Source organism: Trachinotus anak, unplaced genomic scaffold (assembly GCF_046630095.1).
Source record: "Trachinotus anak isolate AG129_WGS33_773 ecotype Australia unplaced genomic scaffold, CSIRO_AGI_Tana_v1 ptg000032l, whole genome shotgun sequence".
Classification (NCBI taxonomy): domain Eukaryota; kingdom Metazoa; phylum Chordata; class Actinopteri; order Carangiformes; family Carangidae; genus Trachinotus; species Trachinotus anak.
This window is the reverse complement of record NW_027273883.1, coordinates 1,397,872-1,420,436: the sequence shown is the minus strand read 5'-3', so window position 1 is coordinate 1,420,436 and position 22,565 is coordinate 1,397,872. Positions and strand designations below refer to the sequence as shown.

General features: G+C 40.9%; 1 protein-coding gene and 2 non-coding genes across 6 annotated transcripts in view; all 3 read left to right on the top strand.

The window, feature by feature from the left end:
• The first annotated feature begins 638 nt into the window (after window positions 1–638).
• Window positions 639–710, top strand: trnap-agg (transfer RNA proline (anticodon AGG)). Its single transcript has one exon. It is a non-coding gene; the product is annotated as a tRNA-Pro (tRNA).
• A 514-nt stretch (window positions 711–1,224) lies between these two features.
• Window positions 1,225–1,296, top strand: trnap-agg (transfer RNA proline (anticodon AGG)). The gene has a single exon. It is a non-coding gene; the product is annotated as a tRNA-Pro (tRNA).
• A 1,506-nt stretch (window positions 1,297–2,802) lies between these two features.
• The window catches only part of bbs9 (Bardet-Biedl syndrome 9), a 171,356-nt gene continuing 151,593 nt past the window's right edge, over window positions 2,803–22,565 (top strand). The window contains exons 1-7 of one of the 4 annotated variants that reach the window (XM_071470944.1): window positions 2,803–2,990; window positions 4,934–5,052; window positions 5,838–5,988; window positions 9,174–9,238; window positions 9,362–9,475; window positions 15,775–15,949; window positions 21,713–21,797. In XM_071470944.1, the coding sequence (XP_071327045.1) occupies window positions 4,941–5,052; window positions 5,838–5,988; window positions 9,174–9,238; window positions 9,362–9,475; window positions 15,775–15,949; window positions 21,713–21,797 (702 nt within the window). In that variant the 5' untranslated portion in view covers window positions 2,803–2,990; window positions 4,934–4,940. Of the gene's footprint in view, window positions 3,092–4,933; window positions 5,053–5,837; window positions 5,989–9,173; window positions 9,239–9,361; window positions 9,476–15,774; window positions 15,950–21,712; window positions 21,798–22,565 lie in introns of all 4 variants that reach the window. The other 3 variants (XM_071470947.1, XM_071470946.1, XM_071470945.1) reach the window with 3 other exon arrangements.

The following is a 22,565-nucleotide window of genomic DNA, read 5'->3' as shown; positions in this document are numbered from 1 at the left end:
CAGAAATAACCAAAACTGGTATATTCCCATCTAAAAGCTAATGTCCTACATGAAATTACAATACTGCTGTCCTGAAAATTCATCCATATCACCCAGCAGTTGGAACAACAGGAGGAATGCTGCAGAACAAACCGAGCAAAATCCTTTAATTATATAAAATATAAAATCACTGTATCTTATTAAATTTGTAATGTATTGAATCTAAAATCAGCATTTGAATTGTGTTGTTCCAGCAGACAGATGTCACGAATACATAGTGAGTAAACAACAATATTTCTGTCCTTGTTAGAAAGTACAGTAGCAGTACCTTAAAAATGTGTTCGTGTTTGAGCTGCTTTTGTGTATTTTTATATTTATTTACATCAACCGCCGTTTTGTTCGCTAAAGACTTTGTAAAACAGCATGAACTGTAAAAGGGAAGCTGTTGGACAGTCGCACCTGTGGCTGCAGTAACACAAGTGTCCTGCAGGCGGCACTCAGCTGCACAGTGGCCTGCAGTGGTCACACCGACGTGGCGCCCTGAAAACTATATACCTGCAGGTGTGTGCGTGTGCGTGTGTGCGCGCGCGTGCGTGTGTGCGTGCGTGTGTGCGCGTGTGTGCGTGCGTGTGTGTGTGTGTGTGTGTGTGTGTGTGTGTGGCTCGTTGGTCTAGGGGTATGATTCTCGCTTAGGGTGCGAGAGGTCCCGGGTTCAAATCCCGGACGAGCCCTTATTTGACCTGAATTAGAGTTTTACTGGGGATGAAGTTGTTGAATTTTAATAGCAACAGATTAACAATGCAGATTATCTCCCTGCAGTCTTTCCACATCCCTTTCCACCTTTGTCTCAACTAAACAGACTAACAATTATTTCTGGAACAAATGACAGATTGAAATCCCATTAATTCAAAACAATCTAATATAATGAGCATCAAACAGAAAACGGGTCATTTTTGTGTCAACAGTGTTTGGAGACATATATCTATACAGGAAGAACGTCTTCTCAAAGTTGTATTTATCTCCTGTTTCTGCTGAAGTGATGGTGGTGTGTGCCCACCACTGCTGCAGCTCTGGTAGAAATCCAGCTGCAGTCTGATGAAGCGCCAGCAGGCGGCACTCAGCTGCCGGAGGAACGTGGAGCTGTGATGTGCACATCAGGGAGCAGCAGAGGCCAACGTGGCGTGTACAGTGAGGTCTGGAAGTCAGTGTGGGGCGGCCCAGATGTGTGGGGCAGTCCAGACGTGTGGCTCGTTGGTCTAGGGGTATGATTCTCGCTTAGGGTGCGAGAGGTCCCGGGTTCAAATCCCGGACGAGCCCATTGTGTTTTTTCCACATGTACAACAACACATATAATTAAATGCTAATTGCTCCTGAGAAAAGTTTATGCCAGCAGTGCAAACTGCTTAGCCCTCCTGTTATGTTCACTTGTCAGGAACAGCAGTGGTGTTCCCGGGTCAGTTTGACCCAGTGCATGTTTAATTATCCAAAAGATGTCGGAAACCAAAAAAATCCCAACAAGCACTGTGAATATTTCATTACTAACTCAGTTACTAACTTTTCTATCAATATTTAGTGCAGTGGTGTTCCTTACCTCTAACAGGTGATGGTTCAATTAGGATAATTCACTTGTTTTTCATTAAAAAAATGCATGTTCAAACTTTTTTTTAAATGTTTCACCACTTTATTGCTTTTGAAAGATCAACATATGAAACACAATAGTTTTACATAACATTGAGACATAACATTTAAATGTTGATATAAACATGCAGGGGGTGGTTGCAAATATGTGAGATGAACCATTTTCATATTATATGTTGATGACACTAATTAAGGCAAGCAGAAGAAGTTCCATACTGAAAAAATACTTTTAACTATTTTTCCTAGATCTTCAAACTTTAAAATGGGTCAATTTGACCTGGAACATAACAGGAGGGTTAATGCACAGAAATAAAGTGAATCCTGAACTAACAGATTTCTGCTCTCCACAGAATGCTGCAAGGGTGTTAAGACATATTAAACTCTTATATATTGTATATAATATCATATATATATATATATATATATATATATATATATATATATATATATATATACGATATGATATGATATGAGTAAAGGCATATGATTTATGTAGTATTATGTTTTTGTTTCCAGATTTTTTACATGTTGAATAAAAGTTTTTTTTTTCAACATCAAAACTGCATGCAACTTGGTCTTTGAATCACTCACAGTACCATCTGGAAATCAGCAACTCAGATAAAACCATAGAACCAGACTGGTCCTTTTTTCCCCTTTAGTAACAGAACAGTATGTACATGAAACATAATAATCATAATCATAATCATACATTTTATTTGTAACGCACTTTACATTTGAAACAAATCTCCAAGTGCTACAGATAAAATATCATTAAATAAAATAAAACCGACAAATAAGATGTAGCTAAAACATCATAGTATACAATGGACAAAGATAAAATATCATCCAATGTAGTTGCAGCAACTTACATCTGTAAGTTCTGCTAAAAAGAAATGTTTCGAGTCCTTTTTTTATTTTTAAGCATTCTGTGGTCTGTGGTGCTCTCAGATGGTCAGGAAGGGCATTCCAACCAAACTATTCATACCAGCAGGACAGCTCCACCACCATAAACACAGATAAAAGAATATACAATCAATAAATACAGAAAATAATTATATATCTACATATTATATATTATATACATATCATAATTAATATCACTACTAAGGTGGCCTATGTGTTTTAATTGCCTTCTTATTTTCAATGTCTCAAATCAAGGCGCGATATTGACTGAGTGAGGTCTCCGGTCCAAAAACTCGTTTTCCCGTCAGCCCATGCTCTTCCGCTCCTGCGCACAGCTGCCCGGCTCCTCCACAGAGCGTCAGTGCCATGACAACAGGACGATGGCTACAGGCGAGAGCGGTAGAAATGTGATTTTCGTGTGAACGGGGAACAAACCGTCGGCTTTCACGCTCTGGCTCCTGTACGTGAAGGTGAGAAAACCCCGGGAACAAGCCTGAATGTGTTTCGTCACCAGCGGAGAAGCTGTGAAAATAACAACGACACTGTTTTTGACGTGATAGCTGGTAACCAGGTAACTTCGAGAGCTAGCTAATTAGCCGGCTAGGCTAAAGTTAATTCAGCCGGCTTGACGCTAGCTGCAAGCTAATTTACCTGTGCAGGATACCTCAGTCTGTAACCGACTTCAAACAGCTGTGGAATGCGTGTGTGACTAATCACTGCTTCCCAGTCGTAGAGGACTCGTCTGTCATAACATGAGTCCTCCTGCTCGCCCACCTATAAACCCACAGGTTCGAGTCCGGGGATACAGAAAGTTGAATACCTGCGGGCGGAGCAGCAGCTAATGAACGCGTTCATTTCTCTGCCTCGTCCTTGAGTGTTGAACTGAGTCTGTACTGTAGCTTCTGGCATCAGTATGAACCTCCTCAATCTCAAAATGTGTTAGACACACATTTACGATTTCAAAGAAAAGAAAAAGCCAGTTTCAGTCCTGGATCTGAAATACTATCCCCCAGCTGTAACTGACAGCTCCAGCTTGACTTTCAGAACAATGTAATGTGAAGGACATGTGTCAAACCACTTCAAATGTTATTTTTACTCACTGGAACAGATATTCTTACAGATGTGAACCTCAGAAGAGTGTCCTCTGATTAATGTACTATTTACTCAGCAATATTTGTACAATCAAGTTTTTGTGCTGAACAGCTGTGAATAATGAACTGTGCTGGTCTGTTTGATGTTAAATGACACATTAGTGATCCCTATGGGGAAGCCTGTTTTGCATGCACTAATGCAGTGACATGAGAAGCCTGGTTATACATATACCTGTATACAGGATCACAACAGTATCCAGGTTTCTGATTATTTGCCTGCAGGTGTGTCTTGATTTCTCACTGTCTCAACCACTTATCTTCTCTACCAACAAATAATGTGCAGGAACTTGGATGAGGTGTTTACATGCCACAGTATCCTGGTCTCTAGTGCTCCAGGTAGTTTATCAAGGTTTCTTAAAACTGGAGTAAGTCTAGGTTTCTGAAACCGGGATCTGATGTTTACCTGGACAACAGACAACAGGGATCCACTCCAAATATTCCTATCATAATCAGTAAAGTAGCTAATTGATGAGGGATTTGATAAGTTTTAATGTGTAATACTATGAACTTTTAAACATTGTTCTGTAATGAAATATCTTGATAGAAGAAGGTGTAATATTCCTTTAGCACCCGCTCAGGTCTGGATGGCAGGATACTGGAGATAGGAGGGATTCTCTCTGTCTGGATTAGCTGCCTGTTCCACCTGCTCAGCACTTAAAAAGTAGAAAAGCTGCTTGCTCCCACCCACCCCCCTCCTCACTCCCTCATCATGTGACCTGCTTTCACGGTCTGTTACTGGCTGTAGGTGTCAGTGTGGTGCACAGGGAGCTGAGAGCCGGCTGAGTGGATAGTGGTCCAAGCTGTCACTGTGCCACTGACTTGAGCTCCACCTTAGTGGTTGAACTGGCAGAATAAATTATTGGAGGAAACTGAATGAGAGATGTTAGTTTTTTCTTCATTACCAACTGTTGAGGTGCTAGTGAGCAAGTGACCTCACCTCATGACTGGATCTGCTGTGTGAACAGGAGATAACACTGTGTGCCGAAAGTTCATATTTCATCAGTTTAATTCCTGTTGTCCTTTTTTGATGCATAAATGTTTTCTTTGTGCTTCTTTGTTCATCTGTCAGTTGATCAGAAGTTCATCTTTAATGTATTGATACACATTATCAATAAGAAGGACTGTATTACAATGAAAAATTAGGTTTTACAGCACCACAAATTACAGAGACACAGACCAACAGGAAAACATCAGGTTCAGGTTCACAGCAGATGAAATCAAACCTTTTCCCTTCTTATGTCTTTCCCTCTCTGTCCACTCAGAGGCAGCATGTCTCTGTTCAAAGCCCGCGATTGGTGGTCGGCAACTCTTGGCGAGGGCGAGGAATTTGACCAGGGATGTCTGTGTGTTGGAGATGTGGACAACAGTGGCACCGGACATGGTCAGTGTGTAGTGTGCACACTAACCATCACACAGAAAACAGACTGCAGGACCTTACCTGGAATGTGCCTATGCTAATGTTTAGAGATTGTTGTTTGTCCATCTTATTACACCACTTTCAACCTACTCTATGTGGATGCAAAGAAATGCATTGGAGTTAAATGTTTATTTCACAATATATGTTTTAGAGTACATAGAAACGTAGTCAGTCACAGCCAATATCTAGCGGTGGATGACATTAGACATCCAATGACCTGCATTCATTGCAACACAAAGAGCAAGAGAAACACAAAATTCAATCTATCCATAACTCGAATCAATTATACCTCTTAGGAGAGAGGACAGGAAACACAAGTCCTCAGTTATACAGGATGTTTCTTATTTTATCTAATTTAATTATTTTCAGTGGGGCACCATGCTAGAGCTTAACTACTGTACAACATCTTATAAAGCAAAAAAAAAACACTTGTGTTGTAACACTGAACATGCTTGTTTTTTATGTAGGATGGGCGCATTTTCAATTTTTGATAAATTCCAGCCCCTATTCCTGCAGTGGCTGAATGCACTTATTGTAAGTTTTCTTTGGACAAAACCATCTGCCCAGTCAGCATAATGTAATGTTATTTAATGCAGACTATGGGCCTGACATCCAGGCTACCTGGACAGAAGTAGTGTCTCTGTGCACTAAACCCATAAGGGGCAGTCTGCCTGGAATTACAGGGTGATAACTTTCATCTTGAATTGTAACATCTAAATTTATCTTCCTCTGGGATTTTAACTTTGCAGACAAAGTGGTGGTGGGAAGCTACATGGGAATGTTGCGGATCTTCTCCCCCCATGCCAATAAGTCCAGTGAGGGAGGTCTACCTGATGCCCAGCTTCTGGAAGTCCAGCTTCAAAATGCCATCATCCAGGTCGAAGTGGGCAAGTTTGTCTCGTAAGTAGACAGGGACCAAACCTTGTGCGAGTGTTAGTAAGGATGTGTACTGCACCCTGGTGGATTGGTTGAAATTATATTTAACCATGATTAATTGGACACAGTTTATGCAGTTTCTCATGTGAAGTTCAGAACATTTTATTCTGCTTTACAGTAGGTGTGTAATGTTTATTTGTTTCCTTTGACAGGACATTATGTCCCAGATTTTGATGAAAATGTAGTATTTAGATACTAATGGGCTCTGCTGTTGGTTCTACTGTTGGTTTCAGTCTTAACTCAGTGACACTCCTGATAAATCAAATCTCCTCAGATCTGTGCTGTCACACTGGGATCATTGGTAGTCTTGCTAATCTCCCAGCCCTCCCTCCTTCCAGCCCCTATGGCTGCCTTCCTGTATGTGAGGCTTTCACCTACAGTCAAATTGGCATTAACCTAATGTCCTCTGCCAGAGAGCAAAATGAAATCACTGTCTCACGAACTCAAATCTCTACCTTATTTTCTTAGGATAAATAACAGATGTAGATCAGATCTTGTACCATTTTAGGTTTGCAACTAATTTACCATACTACATTTTTTAGAATTTATATTATGTTTTCAAATCGTTGATTATCATCATTCTTGTCTATAAATGTCAGAAATACATGCTCAGAACCGACGGCGTTGTCTTCAAATTCTCTGTTTTTCCAGTTTAAAATGATATAAAACAGAAAAAAGGACTAAAAAATCATTTGTGAAGTGTGAACCAGCACTTGATGTTTTTGGTTCTCACTGTTTATCAGTTATTTTTGGTTTTTTCAGGGATCAGTTATTGCTTTTCACACCTGCACTTTTCACTGTTGGTGGTTTCTAATGTTTGTGGAATTAGTATTACAGTCAGTCCAAATGTAAATCATTTAACTTAAGAACAAAAAGTGCTGGATGTTTTTCATTAAGTTACAAACTGTACATTTACTTTGCAGTATTTAGTGAATAGAGTCATATAAGAACTGGTTTGTTGTAGTTAGTAGGTTAGGAGGTCACTGCTGAAGAGGACACAGAGCCTTCAATGGAGGCATTGGTCTGTTTCAGGAATTAAACCTTTGATCTTTAGATTACAGGGCAGCTGCTCCGCTCTCTGGCCACCCTGACGGCCATATCTCTGTGTTACATACTGTATGTGTGCTGCTGCCTGGGAATTAATCACAGGTCTTTCTTAAACTCTATGTCATGACCTTCTGTGAATTATAAGCATTCATAGTATAGCTTATAATATAGCATTACTTTTAAACTTCCAGGCAGAAACACCCATTCATAACTCATCACACCGCTTTTTCATTCATTGAAAAAACATCCCTGCTGCGACTTACCACCACATTAACATGCCTTTTTTTTCTGCAATGCATGCTAGACCAAAACCACTATGTCAGGAGTTTCTCTCCCTCCCCATGATTTATCACGATCTATCAGCCACCCAGTGGTCAAAACATAGTTGTGCTCATACTATCAGGCTAACCACTGAGTTGCTAGCATAGCTGTCAGAACCCAAGGGCCCTATCCTGCTTTGTTATTGCACTGTATAATTGGATGTTAAGAGCTGACCCCTCAGAGTCAAGGTCAGGTGAAATGTGCAGATGCCTCCAGTAAAAATGACTTGTTTTGGAGCAAAGATGATTAAATGACCCCTCACAGCCAAAACTGTTTCAAAGTGGGAAAGAAGCAGGAGGAAAGGAATGATGTGGGGATAGCTACAGGATTGTGGTGATACATATATTACTTAGTGGAGAATTTATCTGTCTGACATTATATTAATCTTAGCAGGAAAGGGAACAAACTGAACCCTGTGCCCTGAAACTTGTGCTACTTAGCCATTTCTGTACAGTTTAGGCCTGGGTTACTCCTGTAACAATGGAACTGCTGACCATAACTCCAACACATTTTCAAACTTGTGAAAACAGTGACCGAAAAGGAGAAGACTCCTCAACGCCGATGGCGGCCTAATTCCCATGGTGCATGATGCGCGGGGCACACACAGGAAAATAAAATTTGAAGTTCATTTTGAAGTCAAGTGAGCAAAGCAGCCGGCAGGTGGGGTTTATCTATGTTACATTTAAATTAAATTGTTTTTGTGGAAAAATGTACGTCCTTGGCTTCAACAGTGTGTGTGGCAGAATCAGGAAGGATGTGAGACAGTAAAGTAGTAACGCGGCTGTCTGCAGAGGAGTGTGCACTCTTCTTCTCTCACTTCAGGCCAGTGTGACTTAGAAATATACAGTAAATTTTGTAAATTTACACCTCCCCTTATCGATTAAGCTACACAGGTAATTGAACCCCTAACCCTGGCAGTGATGCTGCCTTGCTTTAGCCATTGATCTGAACACTGTACCTCCCATTGACGCACTGTGGGTGTATAGGAACCTCCCAGAAAAGCGAGGCTTCTGGGAAAAGCTCTGGTGGTTTGCCTTGAAGGCTTCCCATATCATCACGCTAGGAGCAGAATCCAAGTAAATCAGTCTGTTTGGAAGACGTCGTGTTTAGTTACCTGTGGTTTTCAGCACAGCATTCTTCAGAGGTTGGTGGACATATTGGAAGCTCGCCTCGACAGAGAAGCACGTTGTAAATATTGTCAGGGCAGACCGAGGTGGGCAGCTGGTGAAAGGTTTTGTTTCAGCACTGACTTGAGTGGTTTCTCAAGCAAGAGAGAAAATGTGTGGGATCCAGTTTTCTCCTCCCTTGTTGTTTTCTTTCAACAAACATTACAACAGTGGTTGAAAGTCAGTGAGACAGCATCTGCTCTGTGTCCAGAAAGTGGACAGATACCTTCTCTGTGGGTTTGTGGTAAAGAGAATAAGTGAAAACCTAGGATCAGCATCACTGAGACCATCATCTACACCTCAGTCATAACCAAAATTAAAACAACCCAGCAGCTGTTACAGTAATTATTTTAGAAGTATGAGTTAAACTATGAGAGACATTTCAGCTGAGAACATGGGTTCAACCACAGGTCGGAATCCACTGTTTTAAACCTAGGATCCATGTTTCTGTTCAAAACTGTAACTTCTGTCGTGTCCAACATAATTAACACAACTTTTCCTTAGGAAACTAATGCTGTGGCAACATAAAGTGAGCATGTTTCAGTTGTATTGGGTACTGATCCTCAGTTTTATTGTTGTCGATTATGTTTTTTTTTTTTTCTGTTTTCCTCTCAGGTGTTCGGAGCTTCTTCACCTGGCTGTTCTTCACCCCAGGAAATTGTCCGTCTACTCTGTTTCAGGTAAAATACGAGCAGCTTTTCCCTTTTGTTTCTCGAAACTCCTCACACTTTGAGCAACTCGTACTGTCAAAATCATCGTTTAGATGTATTTAATTTTTCTGATTTGTTTGTGTGCGTGTTCAGGCACTGCAGGGAATGTGGAGCATGGTGACCAGTACCAGCTGAAGCTGGTTTATGAACACAACCTGAAAAGAACAGCCTGCAACATGACTTATGGCACCTTTGGAGGAGTCACAGGTCTGTCAGGCACTTTATTCTTTCAGCTTCATCCATGTTCAGGTGAAAAACATCAGCCCATCTCTAGGATTAAAACTTCTCTTTGGCATTACTTTAAGAGATTTAAAACCACCTTAATCAGAGCTCCTGGTAACACCACTCTAACATCAGGGGCAAATAGTTACACACAGTTATCAACAACAAAAAACACTTTATATGCTCCAGGAACAGTGGCTGGTGGTAGAGTTTTACTATTTATACTATACTATACTATACTATATTTTACTGTTTTACTGGACTGTGTGCACTTCTAGGTGTGTATCTTTGTGTGAAGCAAATTGACATAATTGCAAAGTGGAATGCTGGACAGGTTCAGTTTAGGCCTTTAACTGTGATGTTTTAGGTGAGGGGCTAAGGAGTGTATTATGTCAGTGACAGTCCTCACAAGTACAGAGGTACAAATGTACATGTGTGTGTATGAGCGAACATCTGTGCATGTGTCTTGGCAAAAGTGGTAATTGGCTGCACTGCACAAATACATAAAACTATAAAAGTCTCTAAGAGTAGTGAAGGATGGAAAGAGAGAGAGAGAGAGAGTGATGGAGAGAGAACGAGAGGGAGAGAGAGAAGGAAAGAGCGAGAGAGGGAGAGGTCATATAGCTGCTCTCTCTACCGTCAGTTGGGCTTTTGGAAAAACCAAGTAGGGGAAAGCCCTCGAATAGTCAGCATCCAAGAAAACACACACACACACACACACACACACACACACACACACACACACACACACACACACACACACACACACACACACTCACATGGGGAACCCCCTTTATAGCAGAGAATATGGCATTTCAAAATAAAGGCTGTATTGTCAAGGTGTGTGTGTCTGTGTGTGTGAGGACAGAAGTTGCCAGGCTGTGGCCTGGCATGATGGACCCTTCGTTCACTCCATGTTTACAGAGTCTGTATGTGTGTCTGTGCACACGTGCATGTGTGCGTTTGATTGATAGAAAGAACAGTGTGGGCTCATTAAAGCCAATACCCTGGTCTGCTCTGAATGCACGTGCACTGTGCACCATGAACCTGTACGTGTGTGTGTGTTTCCACATGCTATTTTCTGGTATTGCCACACTGTACAGCTCTCACACACACTCCTGCTGTCCAACAAACACAAAGACGTGTGTTCGACACACACAGACACACACAGACACACACATATTTATGGGTTTGCATGGACGCGTAGGTCCACATATGACATAAATGTATACAAATGTGGCAGCACAAGACACACATGTAACCTTGCACGCTCACACATGCAACCACATACTTAAATTCACATGCACAGAAACACATGCACACATATTTACAACCATATTAGTCCTCTCCTCTTCTTTCCTCTCCTTTGCTCTCCTCTCCTCTCCTCTGCTCTCCTCTGCTCTGCTCTCCTCTCTCTCCTCTCCTCTCCTCTCCTCTCCTCTCCTCTGCTCTGCTCTGCTCTCCTCTCCTCTCCTCTCCTCTCTTCTCCTCTCCTCTCCTCTGCTCTCCTCTGCTCTCCTCTGCTCTGCTCTCCTCTCTCTCCTCTCCTCTCCTCTCCTCTCCTCTCCTCTCCTCTCCTCTCCTCTCCTCTGCTCTCCTCTGCTCTCCTCTCCTCTCCTCTCCTCTCCTCTGCTCTGCTCTCCTCTCTCTCCTCTCCTCTCCTCTCCTCTCCTCTCCTCTCCTCTCCTCTGCTCTCCTCTCCTCTCCTCTCCTCTGCTCTGCTCTCCTCTCCTCTCCTCTCCTCTCCTCTCCTCTCCTCTGCTCTGCTCTGCTCTGCTCTCCTCTCCTCTCTTCTGCTCTCCTCTCCTCTCTTCTGCTCTCCTCTCCTCTCCTCTCCTCTCATCTCCTTTGCTGTCCTCTCCTCTCCTCTCCTCTCTCCTCCTGCTCCCTCCTGTTGTATCACCTCTAGATGGCAGTGCAGGCCCTGGAATTGTGTTTACTATAGCATGAACATATGGAGTCCTGTATGGTAGGGAAGGTCCCATTTATCCAGCAGGGTCTTCTCATCAGGAGGGTCAAAGTTCAGCTACAGTACAACATCTCTGGATCGGGTAGAGATTTGGTGTCTTGCTCCAGGACACTTCGGCAGAATGCAGTAGGTTATAACTAGCTTCTCAGCTTTACTCAGGCAAAACCCTGCTCATAACAATATATAAAACTCTTTAAACTAGTTTTTAAACTCTGATTTTAGGTTTCAGCAGTCTTTAATCAACCAAGTTAGTCCATCAGACCGGACGACTGTTTTCTTTTTTACTCCAGATGACCAGGATTAAAAGGCAGAATTGTACTAACAAGGTTACTGACCTGACCTGACTGATCAAGTAGAAAGAGAAAATTAAAACAGCTGGAAGCAGAAACATCACAGTAAAAATGAAGTACACGCATCAATTAAAGGAACACAACGTCTAGATAAAGGCCTTCAAGTGACCTGCCGCAGTGTTTCAGTTTTCAAAACCAGGATCATGGTGCAACAATCTCTATTCCTGTTGTTCCGTCATTTCACAGGTTTTATTTGCCATCGTTGTTCTCGTTGTCTTGTCTGTTTGGGATTATCTGAGTGTGTCTGAGTCGGGGAAGCTGCTGCTGCTGCTTGAGCTTTCCTCACTGTTACTGTTTCACACAGTTTACGCGAAAATGAGCTCACACACAAACACACACACGCACACCCGTAATGATTTGCAGACATACTATGTGCAAAATCGTACATTCATACACAAATACAGAAATAAATTCATCCACGGAGAACCACGCACGCACAGACTGCAGGGTGTTTTCTGTGTGGGTTCACAGAGCACAGAGTGATGGTCACAGCTCTGTGGCCTGAATGTCCGAATATGTAGTTTGTGTGTGTGTGTGTGTGTGTGTGTGTGTGTGTGTGTGTGTGTGTGTGTGTGTGTGTGTGTGTGTGTGTGTGTGTGTGTGTGTGTGTGTGTGTGTGTGTGTGTGTGTGAGTGTGTTTCTTCAGCAGAAAGTGTGTGACAGCATTCTGCTCGCCTTTGCTCAAAGTGTGTGTTTGGATTTGGAAAGCCTCGTGTGTGTGGGAGTGTTTTTGCAAGTTGTGTCTGCTCTTACACGTGAATATATGTGTGTGTGTGTGTGTGTGTGAGTGAGTGTGTGTGTAAGTGGGTCTATAATAGCAGCCATTTAGCAGTGCTGTAGGCGCTGTAATAGCAGCTCTATACTAATACTGCTCTAATAGCTGGGCTGCCTTTGGGTTTGGGTCATATTCAGGCCACACACACACACACACACACGAGCATGGACTGGCCTTTTCAAGCTTTGGTCAGATGCATATAGATATACATACACACATAGTCCCACACACACACACAGACACGTGTACATACACTTATGCACAAAACAAATTGGCACGCACACTCCCTTATCCACAAGTGTGCAAGGATGCACATGTTCACATGTATCTACACGCTCTCTCTCTTTCTCACACACACTTCCTCACCCACACACTCTCATACACACACACACACTCCCACACAGAGGCGAGGCTCTGCCCACTGCAGTGTGCGGCCAGCCTCTGTGCTTTGTTGGCTCCTCCGTGTGCTTGTTCAACATGTCTTATTAATGACGCTAATACAGGCCTGTTTCCTCCGCTGTGTCTGAGCGGCGGTGCTCTCATACTGGGCTCTTTGACACATTATACCTGGGTGTGGGTGTGTGAAATTACATGTGCACAGTTGCTATTAAGGCGCAGCCTGCCTGGCTCTTACTTTCAGTACTTCTCTTATTACTGATGATACAGCGTCGTGTCAGGCTGTCTGAGTGTGTGTTGTTTTGACCCTCGTGCTGGTCTTCGGGGTGGGAAACGACCACCCGACACCTGACAAATCCACAAAATTGTTTGTCTGGGAGGCCGGTGCTCTCCTCAGGTGTCCAGCTGGAGTTCTTTTCTGTCCGTAGGAGGACAACAGCTGGTGAAACATAAAATTGGCTTTGGTTTTTGTTTTACACCACAGGCCTTTATGCTCAGTTTTGATTTGCTGCTCACAACATATTTATTTCAGGGAGTTCTGGATGTAATGTAGATTTTGTAAAGCTTTATTTTTTGCTTCTGTCATTTCCTAATAATTTCTTATTCATATCTTCGAACATTTCCTTGAAAGAAGTTTGTAATTTGGTATAATTACACGTAAAAAAGTAACAAAATTCAGAAACTGTTGATTTAGATTGTTTAGTTCATTGCAAAATGTATTCTTCCATCCATGTTGAATTATATGCTTGCTCACCATAGCTTAGCATTTAATGAAATTTTGATTAATCCAGCTACCAAATGATTACTCTCTTTATTTTATCTATAAAATTATGTAGTTCTTTCCTGGAAAGTTGTCATGATACCCAAGAATCAGCTCATTCTAGAACGTCCCAGTGAGATGAAGCCAATTGGAAAACAAGCACATTCAACAAGACAGAGCAGTGACCAAATTTAACAAAAGAGTCACAAAATATCTGATCATTTAGGACCAGTTATTGTTTATGGCCGTGTAAATCAAAAGTAAAGTAAACATAACATCAGATTTTAATCCAATTATGTCTGTTTCTTTTTTTTTACCACACAAAAATGAGAAGAATCACATTCAGAATTAAAATAAAACACGACCTTAGAGACACTGTCAATATCGCAGTTGACCAGAGATTTTCTTTGTCAAGGACAGTCACACAGAAATAAACACTAATGACAGCAGACACTCAGACCGAGCATCGGTGAATGTAAATCCATCTCTGTGCTGACGTCCACATTCAGATGCTGCAACAATTGCTGCTGGCTCATTATCAAACGTTGTGTTACACACACCTGCACTCACAGGGTGTGTCTGCGGCGTGAGAGACCTTGTCCTTGGTGCGTTAATGGCCACCCTGAACTCCGCTCATCGCTCCAACACACACGTGTTTACACAGGATAGTTGTGTAGGAGTGTGTGGCTTTGCTTCCTAAATCCTTGGTGATAGATTCTGAGTGTGTATGAGTGTATGTGTGTGTGTGTTGCGCTGTAGGTGGCTGTCTCCCTGACCTCTAGTTGATGGCAGTGTGAGTTTTAATAGCGCGTTGAGGCCTAATTATAGTTCTCTGGTCACACAGCCCCACTGCTTTATGGCCTTGTGTGTTGCTGTGTGTTTCTGTGTGTCAGGGCTCAGTATGCCCTAAATCAGGCCTTCCCTCACAAACACACACTGTTGCACACTTTCATACCCAGAGCCAGGTGTGTGTGTGTGTGTTGGGAGGTGTTAATGGAGATATCAGATTCAGCCAGAGGGAGAAACACACCTCGCAGCACAACACGACATCACGGCTGAAATGAAACAGAAGCCATGAATGTCGTTCAGGATCACTGGTAATTAAAAACTCACAAGTTTAAAACTGCAGAGTCACAGCTGTCATCAAGCAGAACCGGAATTCTGCTTAGACACATTTCAACACTTGGTCCAAATAAAATTTTCCTTCCTGAAAATCCAGACTCAACAAACTTCATCTGGACTGATTTAATTATTCCTGTATGCAATGCCTCAGAGAAGGAGATACAGGAACGTAGGTGAAGCAGAGTGAAGTAGCCTCAGTATTGTAAACTTCAAAATAAACAAGGTTGTTTGTTGTGCCATCTCTAACCGGGTCCAAAGGTAAAAGTGTACATACCAGTCTTGAATGATGACTCTAAAAACAGCTGCCACAGAGAGAGACGAGGTGTGAAGCATCGTACAGATGGAGATAACAGAGAAGACCAGAGAGACAGTCACCTGTCAGAGGTGTTGACTGTGTGATGATTAGATTTAAAACCAACACATTCATATCAAACTGTTAATTTTAGAGCTGCAATTTATGATTATTTTTTATCCCTGATCCCTAATCTTTTGTTTTTTATGATTCATTGTTTATTTGTTTAGTCTGTAAAATATAATAATAAACAGTGGAAAATACCGATCAAGACATCATAGAATCTAAGATCACATATTCAAATTTCAAATGAAGATCCAAAGATATTCAGTTTACAGTTTTATTTATTTCTCTCTCTCTCTCTTTCTCTCTCTCTCTCTCTCTCTCTCTCTCTCTCTCTCTCTCTCTCTCTCTCTCTCTCTCCATCCATCTGATTTAAAGGATCACTTATCACTCCAGCAACAAGCCACTTTCTATCTGGAAGAATGAAATTCCACTTGTCCATTCCTTAACGTACATAAATACCAACAGTATGTGAGAGCGTCTCAAGTGATGTTGGCCTTTGTTGGATAAGCGTAACTGAATCATCTCCTTTGCCCCCCCCCTCCGTCTCCTCTCAGGTCACCACTCCTTGTGTATCCAGTCTATGGACGGGATGCTGATGTTCTTCGAGCAGGACAGTTACTCCTTTGGCAGGTTCCTCCCTGGCTTCCTGCTGCCTGGTCCACTGGTCTACAACAGCAGAACAGACAGCTTCCTCACCGTGTCCTCCACACGCCAGCTGGAGAGCTACAAGTAGGTTCCTGCCTGGGTAAAACAACCTGAATGTAATGTCAGCAATCAGATATTATGCTCACCTGAACCAGAAGAATGTCTTTTTCAACAAGGAAATTATGGGATACATACTGACTGATGTTTATATTTTTTTGTCTATAATTATCTAATGCAGGTCAGATTTCTGTTGTCTGAAGGTAGCACTTTGGTTTACACAGAAAACAGGCTGAACAACACTGACAGGGAAGTTTACATGTCACAAAGAACACATTACGTTCTGGATGCTTAAAAATAATGGACTTGATTATTCTAACACAGACTGAATGAATCTGAAGGTGCCCAGTCAAATCACAGAACTATGTACGAGTGTCAAACACATTATATCAGATATAAAGTGAACAAATTAAACACACAATGCTCTCTTGTGTTGTTGATCGGCATTTAACAAAAACTGAGCTATAATATCTTGTAAACATGTTCTGTAATCTACATTCATCTGTCGTATCAAGCAGACTTGGACGCCCAGATCATGATGTGAAGGACAGAAGAATAAAATACATTTTACTCTCAAACTCATCAAACTCACACCCTCTCTGTCCTCCTCTGGGACTGACTGGTACTGTCCAGTTTCCAAGGCCAGAGGCAGAATCACGGTCTCGACTGAGCACAAACAGACCTTTGTGCAAAAATGAATGTGAATTGTGTGAATATCCACATTCACAATACCCCACACAACTGTTGCTGCAAATGGTGAAAAAGTTGTACTCTAAGAACAGAAAAAATTGACTTATTTTTGTTAATTAGTATTTTAAATTGAAGTAAGGTGGATGGATTGTTTTTAAAGTAATAAGGTATGAAAACATCTGCTGACAGAATCACCTGCACTGTGTTATAGTTAACAAAACCTTACCCCAGTGAATCTACATCACTTTGCAAGTGTAAATCACCTGTTGATGGTTAGTGAGCAGTGCTAACGGCATCTGCTCTCACTCCATAGCTCGTCTGGATGGACTGAAACAGACACACACACACACACACACACACACACACACACACACACACACACACACAGTGTGAACGGAAAGTACTGCACTTTAATTTAAGCACATGCACACTTCCCCTTTCCCTCTGGCTGAGGCATGGAGAGCTTGTAGAGGTCTTACACACTGTGTGGGTGCACAGTGCGTGTGTGTAGTTTTCTCTCCCAGCTGTTTGTTATCTGGATGCCCCCCCACCAGTATCAAGAGATTCTCCAGACTAGATATCGCTGTGGAAACGCTGACTTCACTGCTCTCCCTGGACAAACTGCAGTAAATTACACAGAGCTCAGTGGACACTGAGCACCTTTACATACACAACAACACTGCATTACTAATAGCAACAAGCTTGTTGTTTCCATCACAGTGTGTAGTGTAAACTGTTGTGGAAATTGCCTGTAAACACAATGATTTCACAATACACTTCAAACTCACATGATGTCCATTTAACATTTGTCCGTTACTGCACATTTATGTTGACTTTGTAAATACAACACCAGAGGTAGTTTGTCTGGTGACCTGGTGACCTTTTTAAAAAAAGCCAAACATTCCTACAGTTTTTGTGTCTCAATAGATAAACATTCAGCAGAAATGTCTGTTAATCCAAACAGGACAGCTCTTTCTCTCAAGCAGCTCATCCCTCCATCCGTCTGACAGAAACACATGAGGGACATGAAACTGTTTGGAATTAATCAGTTGAAAGGTTGACCAAAAATTAATCAACACAAATTTTAATGAACAATTACTAATTCTTTATTCATCAAACAAAAATGGCACTTTCTTTTCACTTTTTATAAATTAGGGAGATTGAAGAGATTATCAGCTTTATATGAGTCTGAGTTTAAAAACATTTTAAGCCTAATGGATAAAATTGTTTTAATTCATTCAGAAATTTTTGGAGCTGAAACAATTAGTTAATTAAGTGACAGAAAATTAATGGGAATTATCTGGACAATTTATTAAATTAGTAATTTGTAACTAGTGTGAGTTTTTTCAGTTATGAGGATTTTCTGTTTTTTTTCATCCTATCGAATAGTAAACTGACCAACTTTGGCTCAATAAATCAATAAATGTATCTGTAGATTGATTGATAATAACAGGGATCCTGGATTCTCAGGAAATGTACTAGTTTCTCCAGACAACTCTTTAGCTTCGGATGTGTGTGACAAAAGTCTATGTTATCAGATCATCACAGGACCTGCAATTGTGACTGTGTCCATTAGGTCATATTCACCACAGAGCTCAGTGCTTTTCACAGGAGCTTGATAACTGCAGGACTGTGCAAGATCTCTCTGTGTTTTACCTTTTTCTTTCTTTCTTTCTTCGCCTGAGATATTTATTACAATACTGAAAGGCTCAGTTTGCCAAAAAAAAACAACATTCTCAGCTTCCAATCAGATTCACATCTTCAGAGAAATCTTGAGTGGAGGAACTTTTCCGGGCTCTTGTGTGCTGTGGTTTACTGACTGTTATATATATTCCATATCAGATGACGGGGTCAGGGCTTCACTGGCTGTTGTACATTTAATATCAGATGACTGGTCAAACTGTTCTGCCTCTCTCAGTTTATTTAGCTTGTTGGACCTTCTCCTGCCCTGATGAATGAGAGCTTGATTTGGTCGCTGTGTGTGTGTGTGTGTGTGTGTGTGTGTGTGTGTGTGTGTGTGTGTGTGTGTGTGTGTGTGTGTGTGTGTGTGTGTGTGTGTGTGTTGGCGTCGGCGTCGGCATCGGCGTCAGTGTCAGATTTTAGTTTGTGTTTATCTATGATACTGAGAGTATATGCATGTAGTGTGTGTTTGTATAATTTCTGTATGTGTGTGTGTGTGTGTGTCCATATGTGTGCACAGTGTGTGTATATGCTTGTGTGATGTGCTGTATATGTTAAAGGTAAATGAATGTGTTTGTTTGTGGAGTTTTTCACTGAGATCCTCTTTCATATAAATGAGGCGACTGTTTCCTCAACCTCAGTGTCCTCAACCCTGCGCGATGACTGATACTGCCTACACACACACACACACACACACACACACACACACACACACACACACACACACACACACTACAAAAACTTAATCCATATGTTTGAGAGAGCACATGATGTCCCCTGCAAACAAAGAAAGACTTTCCCAAGTGTATGTCACAGCCTGTGTGTGTGTGTGTGTGTGTGTGTGTGTGTGTGTGTGTGTGTGTGTCGTTCCCCCTCCTCATATGTTAGGCATGCAGGTGAATAATCAGATTGCCGTGGTTTTTTAATTTTTCTCCTGTACACACAGGGCTTTGTGTGACTTTTTTCTTTCACCCTCTTTCATAACACTTAAATCAACATCCAGCCAAGCTCTGAAAAAGTTTAACACACACATAGATGCATGTGCAGTTTTAATTCATTCATTTTACCTCATGATTAGTTAAACATCTGAGTGAAGGGTGGAATTGAAATATCAAAACACAGTGAAAGAATACAGTTATTTTATAGTGTTATTTTAGCCTTATTAGGCTGAATTTAATCCATTCACCCCTCCAGGACTCAGCCTGTCGATCCGTTGAGTGCTGCATTAATAGCCTAAAACCCCTGACATGTTTAATATATTTTTTAGTCCGTTTTCTTCCCCAGGAAATGTCACGGTGTGATGAAAAGGTTTCTTTACTGGCGGTCATCCATAAAGCAGCTCGTTAGTCAGTCTGCTGTTCCTCATAGAGGCTCAGCAGGTACCGCTACTGTACGGACGAGTTCAAAAATCTAAGTTTAGAGAACTTTATTTGCTTTTTCATATACGGTGTTATGAGGAATTAGCGTTGCTTTTATTGCCGCATAGGGTAATCCATTTTTATCCAGGTATAAAATTGAAATGTTGTTCAAGCAGTGATGTGATTTCCTCTCGTATACAAAAAGTGAAAAGTAAATAAATACAAAATTAAGTATGAGTGATGGAAGAAAGGAAAAAAGAAAGAAAGGGGCAGAAAGTGGAGAAATGGAAGTGAGAGAAAGAATGCAATGAGGGGGGAAGAAGGAGGGAGGAGAAAGGAATAAGAACAGCTATATATTTTAAAATGGCCTAAACCTGTTTCAGTCAACTTTTAGGTTTTTTTTCGTCCTTCTTAACTAATTTAATAGTTAATAATTTTTATTTTTATTTTTATTTTTTTGGGTGGTACCTATCATAAAGTTCTTATTTCCTTTTGTTCTTTTCTGAGACCTAACTACTGTAAGTAAATGCAATTTAACAAATAAAGATTTAAAAAAAAACTAAGTTAAATAGAATACATATAAAGAACCCAGCACCTTTTTTATTTTTCTCTAAAATATGATTAGTAATGGAATGTTCCTCAGCCTATAATTAAACTGTGTCCCTTATAACAACCCATAACGAATTCCAAGCAGGTTTTGAGTAAATATGTAATTCACACTTGAGCCAAGACAAAACTGGTAATAACCTCAACATGCTAACATGCTCATGTTAAGCATGATAGCATTTGAAAATTAGCATTAATTTAGCAAAGTGCAACTGAGGCTGATGGTAGTTTTGCGGGCATTTGGTCTTAAAATAAAAATTTGGACCTGATGATGGCTGTAGATGGAAAGTCAGGGAATTACCAAAGTTATTATGGTTAATCATCTGGGGATCATGAATGTCTATATAACATTTTATAGAATGAAGGTGATAAACACTTCTGTCAGTTTGTCCAATTAGTTTTCTCATATCATATAAGTCTGGAGAGATCAGTGTCTTCTCAGTGAAAAGATGACTAGTATGAATCACTAGACCATAAGGTGGCAGCCATATTGGATTATGGGCCTTACGATTTAAGGTAGATTTCAGGCCTGACAGCTTTGATTAACAGCAGGTTCACGGTCCAAATGTGCGTCACTGAGTGAGAAAACTGTGAGTGGATAAATCAGCAGTTATTTAGTGTTTGGTCTGTGGTTCTGAGTCGCGCTCAGTCGGGTTTGGAGCTGTCAGTTCATCCAGGTGTTAGAGGAGAAGGATAGATTCCCGCCAAGCTGCTTTGACTGCCAGCTTCTTACTGGAAAACTCCTGACGCTGAAGATGCCAAAATCAACTGACCACAGATCAGTCTGCCTACTTTATCCTCAACCGGTTGCCAACAGCTCACTGATTAAAACTGATAGACCGCAGTTCCGGGGAACAGCAGGTCAGCAGCGTGTTGACTAAGCTGACAGAAGCTGTAAAGGAGAAGGAGAATATACCTGTGGATGTAGTTAATAATGACCATGTTCCACAGTGTTTGACTGTATTTAAATGTGAATAAATGATGTGTCCTAGGATTTCTGCCCTGGCTTTACAGACGGAATTTCTCTCAGGAAAATTACCACCGTTGTTGTTGTGGTCTTGGGCTGGTGGTTAAAGAAGCAAAATTTGTAACCAGAGAGACACTAATTTGAGTTTTTACACTGGCTGGGGAATATCTCATGAGAGTACTTCAATGAGAAAAGCTAGCTGCGCAGTGCAAAATGTCCATGAGCAAGGCATTTCACCTTCATCTAAATGTGTGTTTTTCTATCTTAAAGAGGAGCTAATATAACTGAACACAGTAAAATGTACAGGAAACAAAAATACAATGTTGATAAAGATGGTAAAATCTATGAAACTATGAATATATGTAAATTTGGTACAGTTATTATTATTAGTGTACTGCTTATTAAACACTGACTCTACTTCAACAGGAATTTGAATGTGAATGTTCTTAAGTTTGTGTAAACAGCTGTTTGTGTCTGTCTTACTCTCAGGTATGAGACTCTGTCTGTGGCTACAGAGGCAGAGAGTCGACAGGATCCTGACCTGCCGCTCAAGACTGGAGGCAAGAGGCTGACGGTAAGTCCTAAACACAACACCTCCCACACTTAAAACTGGCCATGTGTGTACGGTAAGTTTGTGTTGGTGGTTTCTGTCGAAGATGGAGGTTCAGCCAGAAACCTTTGGAAGTTTGTGGGGTTTTTTTTTTTATAATTTTTTGCATTTCCCCACTTTGTGATCTGGCTCCAGGAACCATCCTTAGACTCTTATGCCATTTGTGAAAATATTTGAATGTGAATGATCGTAGCTTGAAGTTGATCAGGTAAAATGATTAGTGCTGGTGGAATTTAGCAGAATGTTATTATTATAATCACGTTATTTGTGTAGCACCTTTCATACAAGAAAAGAGCTTGAAAACAAAGAAACTACAAACAAATACTTGACATGAAAAGACATTAAATAATCATAAAAACATATAAAAAACATTAATGTAAAATGAGACAGAATAATAATAAAATATTGGGAAAAAAACATAGAACAGAGGAAAAAATTGAAATAAATAATTAATTAAAATAAATTAGGTAGAATGCATAAAATTGAAGTAGTTTTTATTTGATTTGTTCAAATTATTGGTTGTATGTTGGCAAGGTACAGTTACTGACAGAAAGTTCAAATTCAACTTTATTTTAGTATGAAATAAAATGTTCAGATTCCATTGGTGCCCCCCCCAAAAAAATCGTAATGAAAACATAATAATTATACTGACAGAGAAATAAATATATAAGGAAGTCCCTGAGAGGCTGACTAGATGTAAAAGTGCAAGTGCAACTTCACATAATATAAACA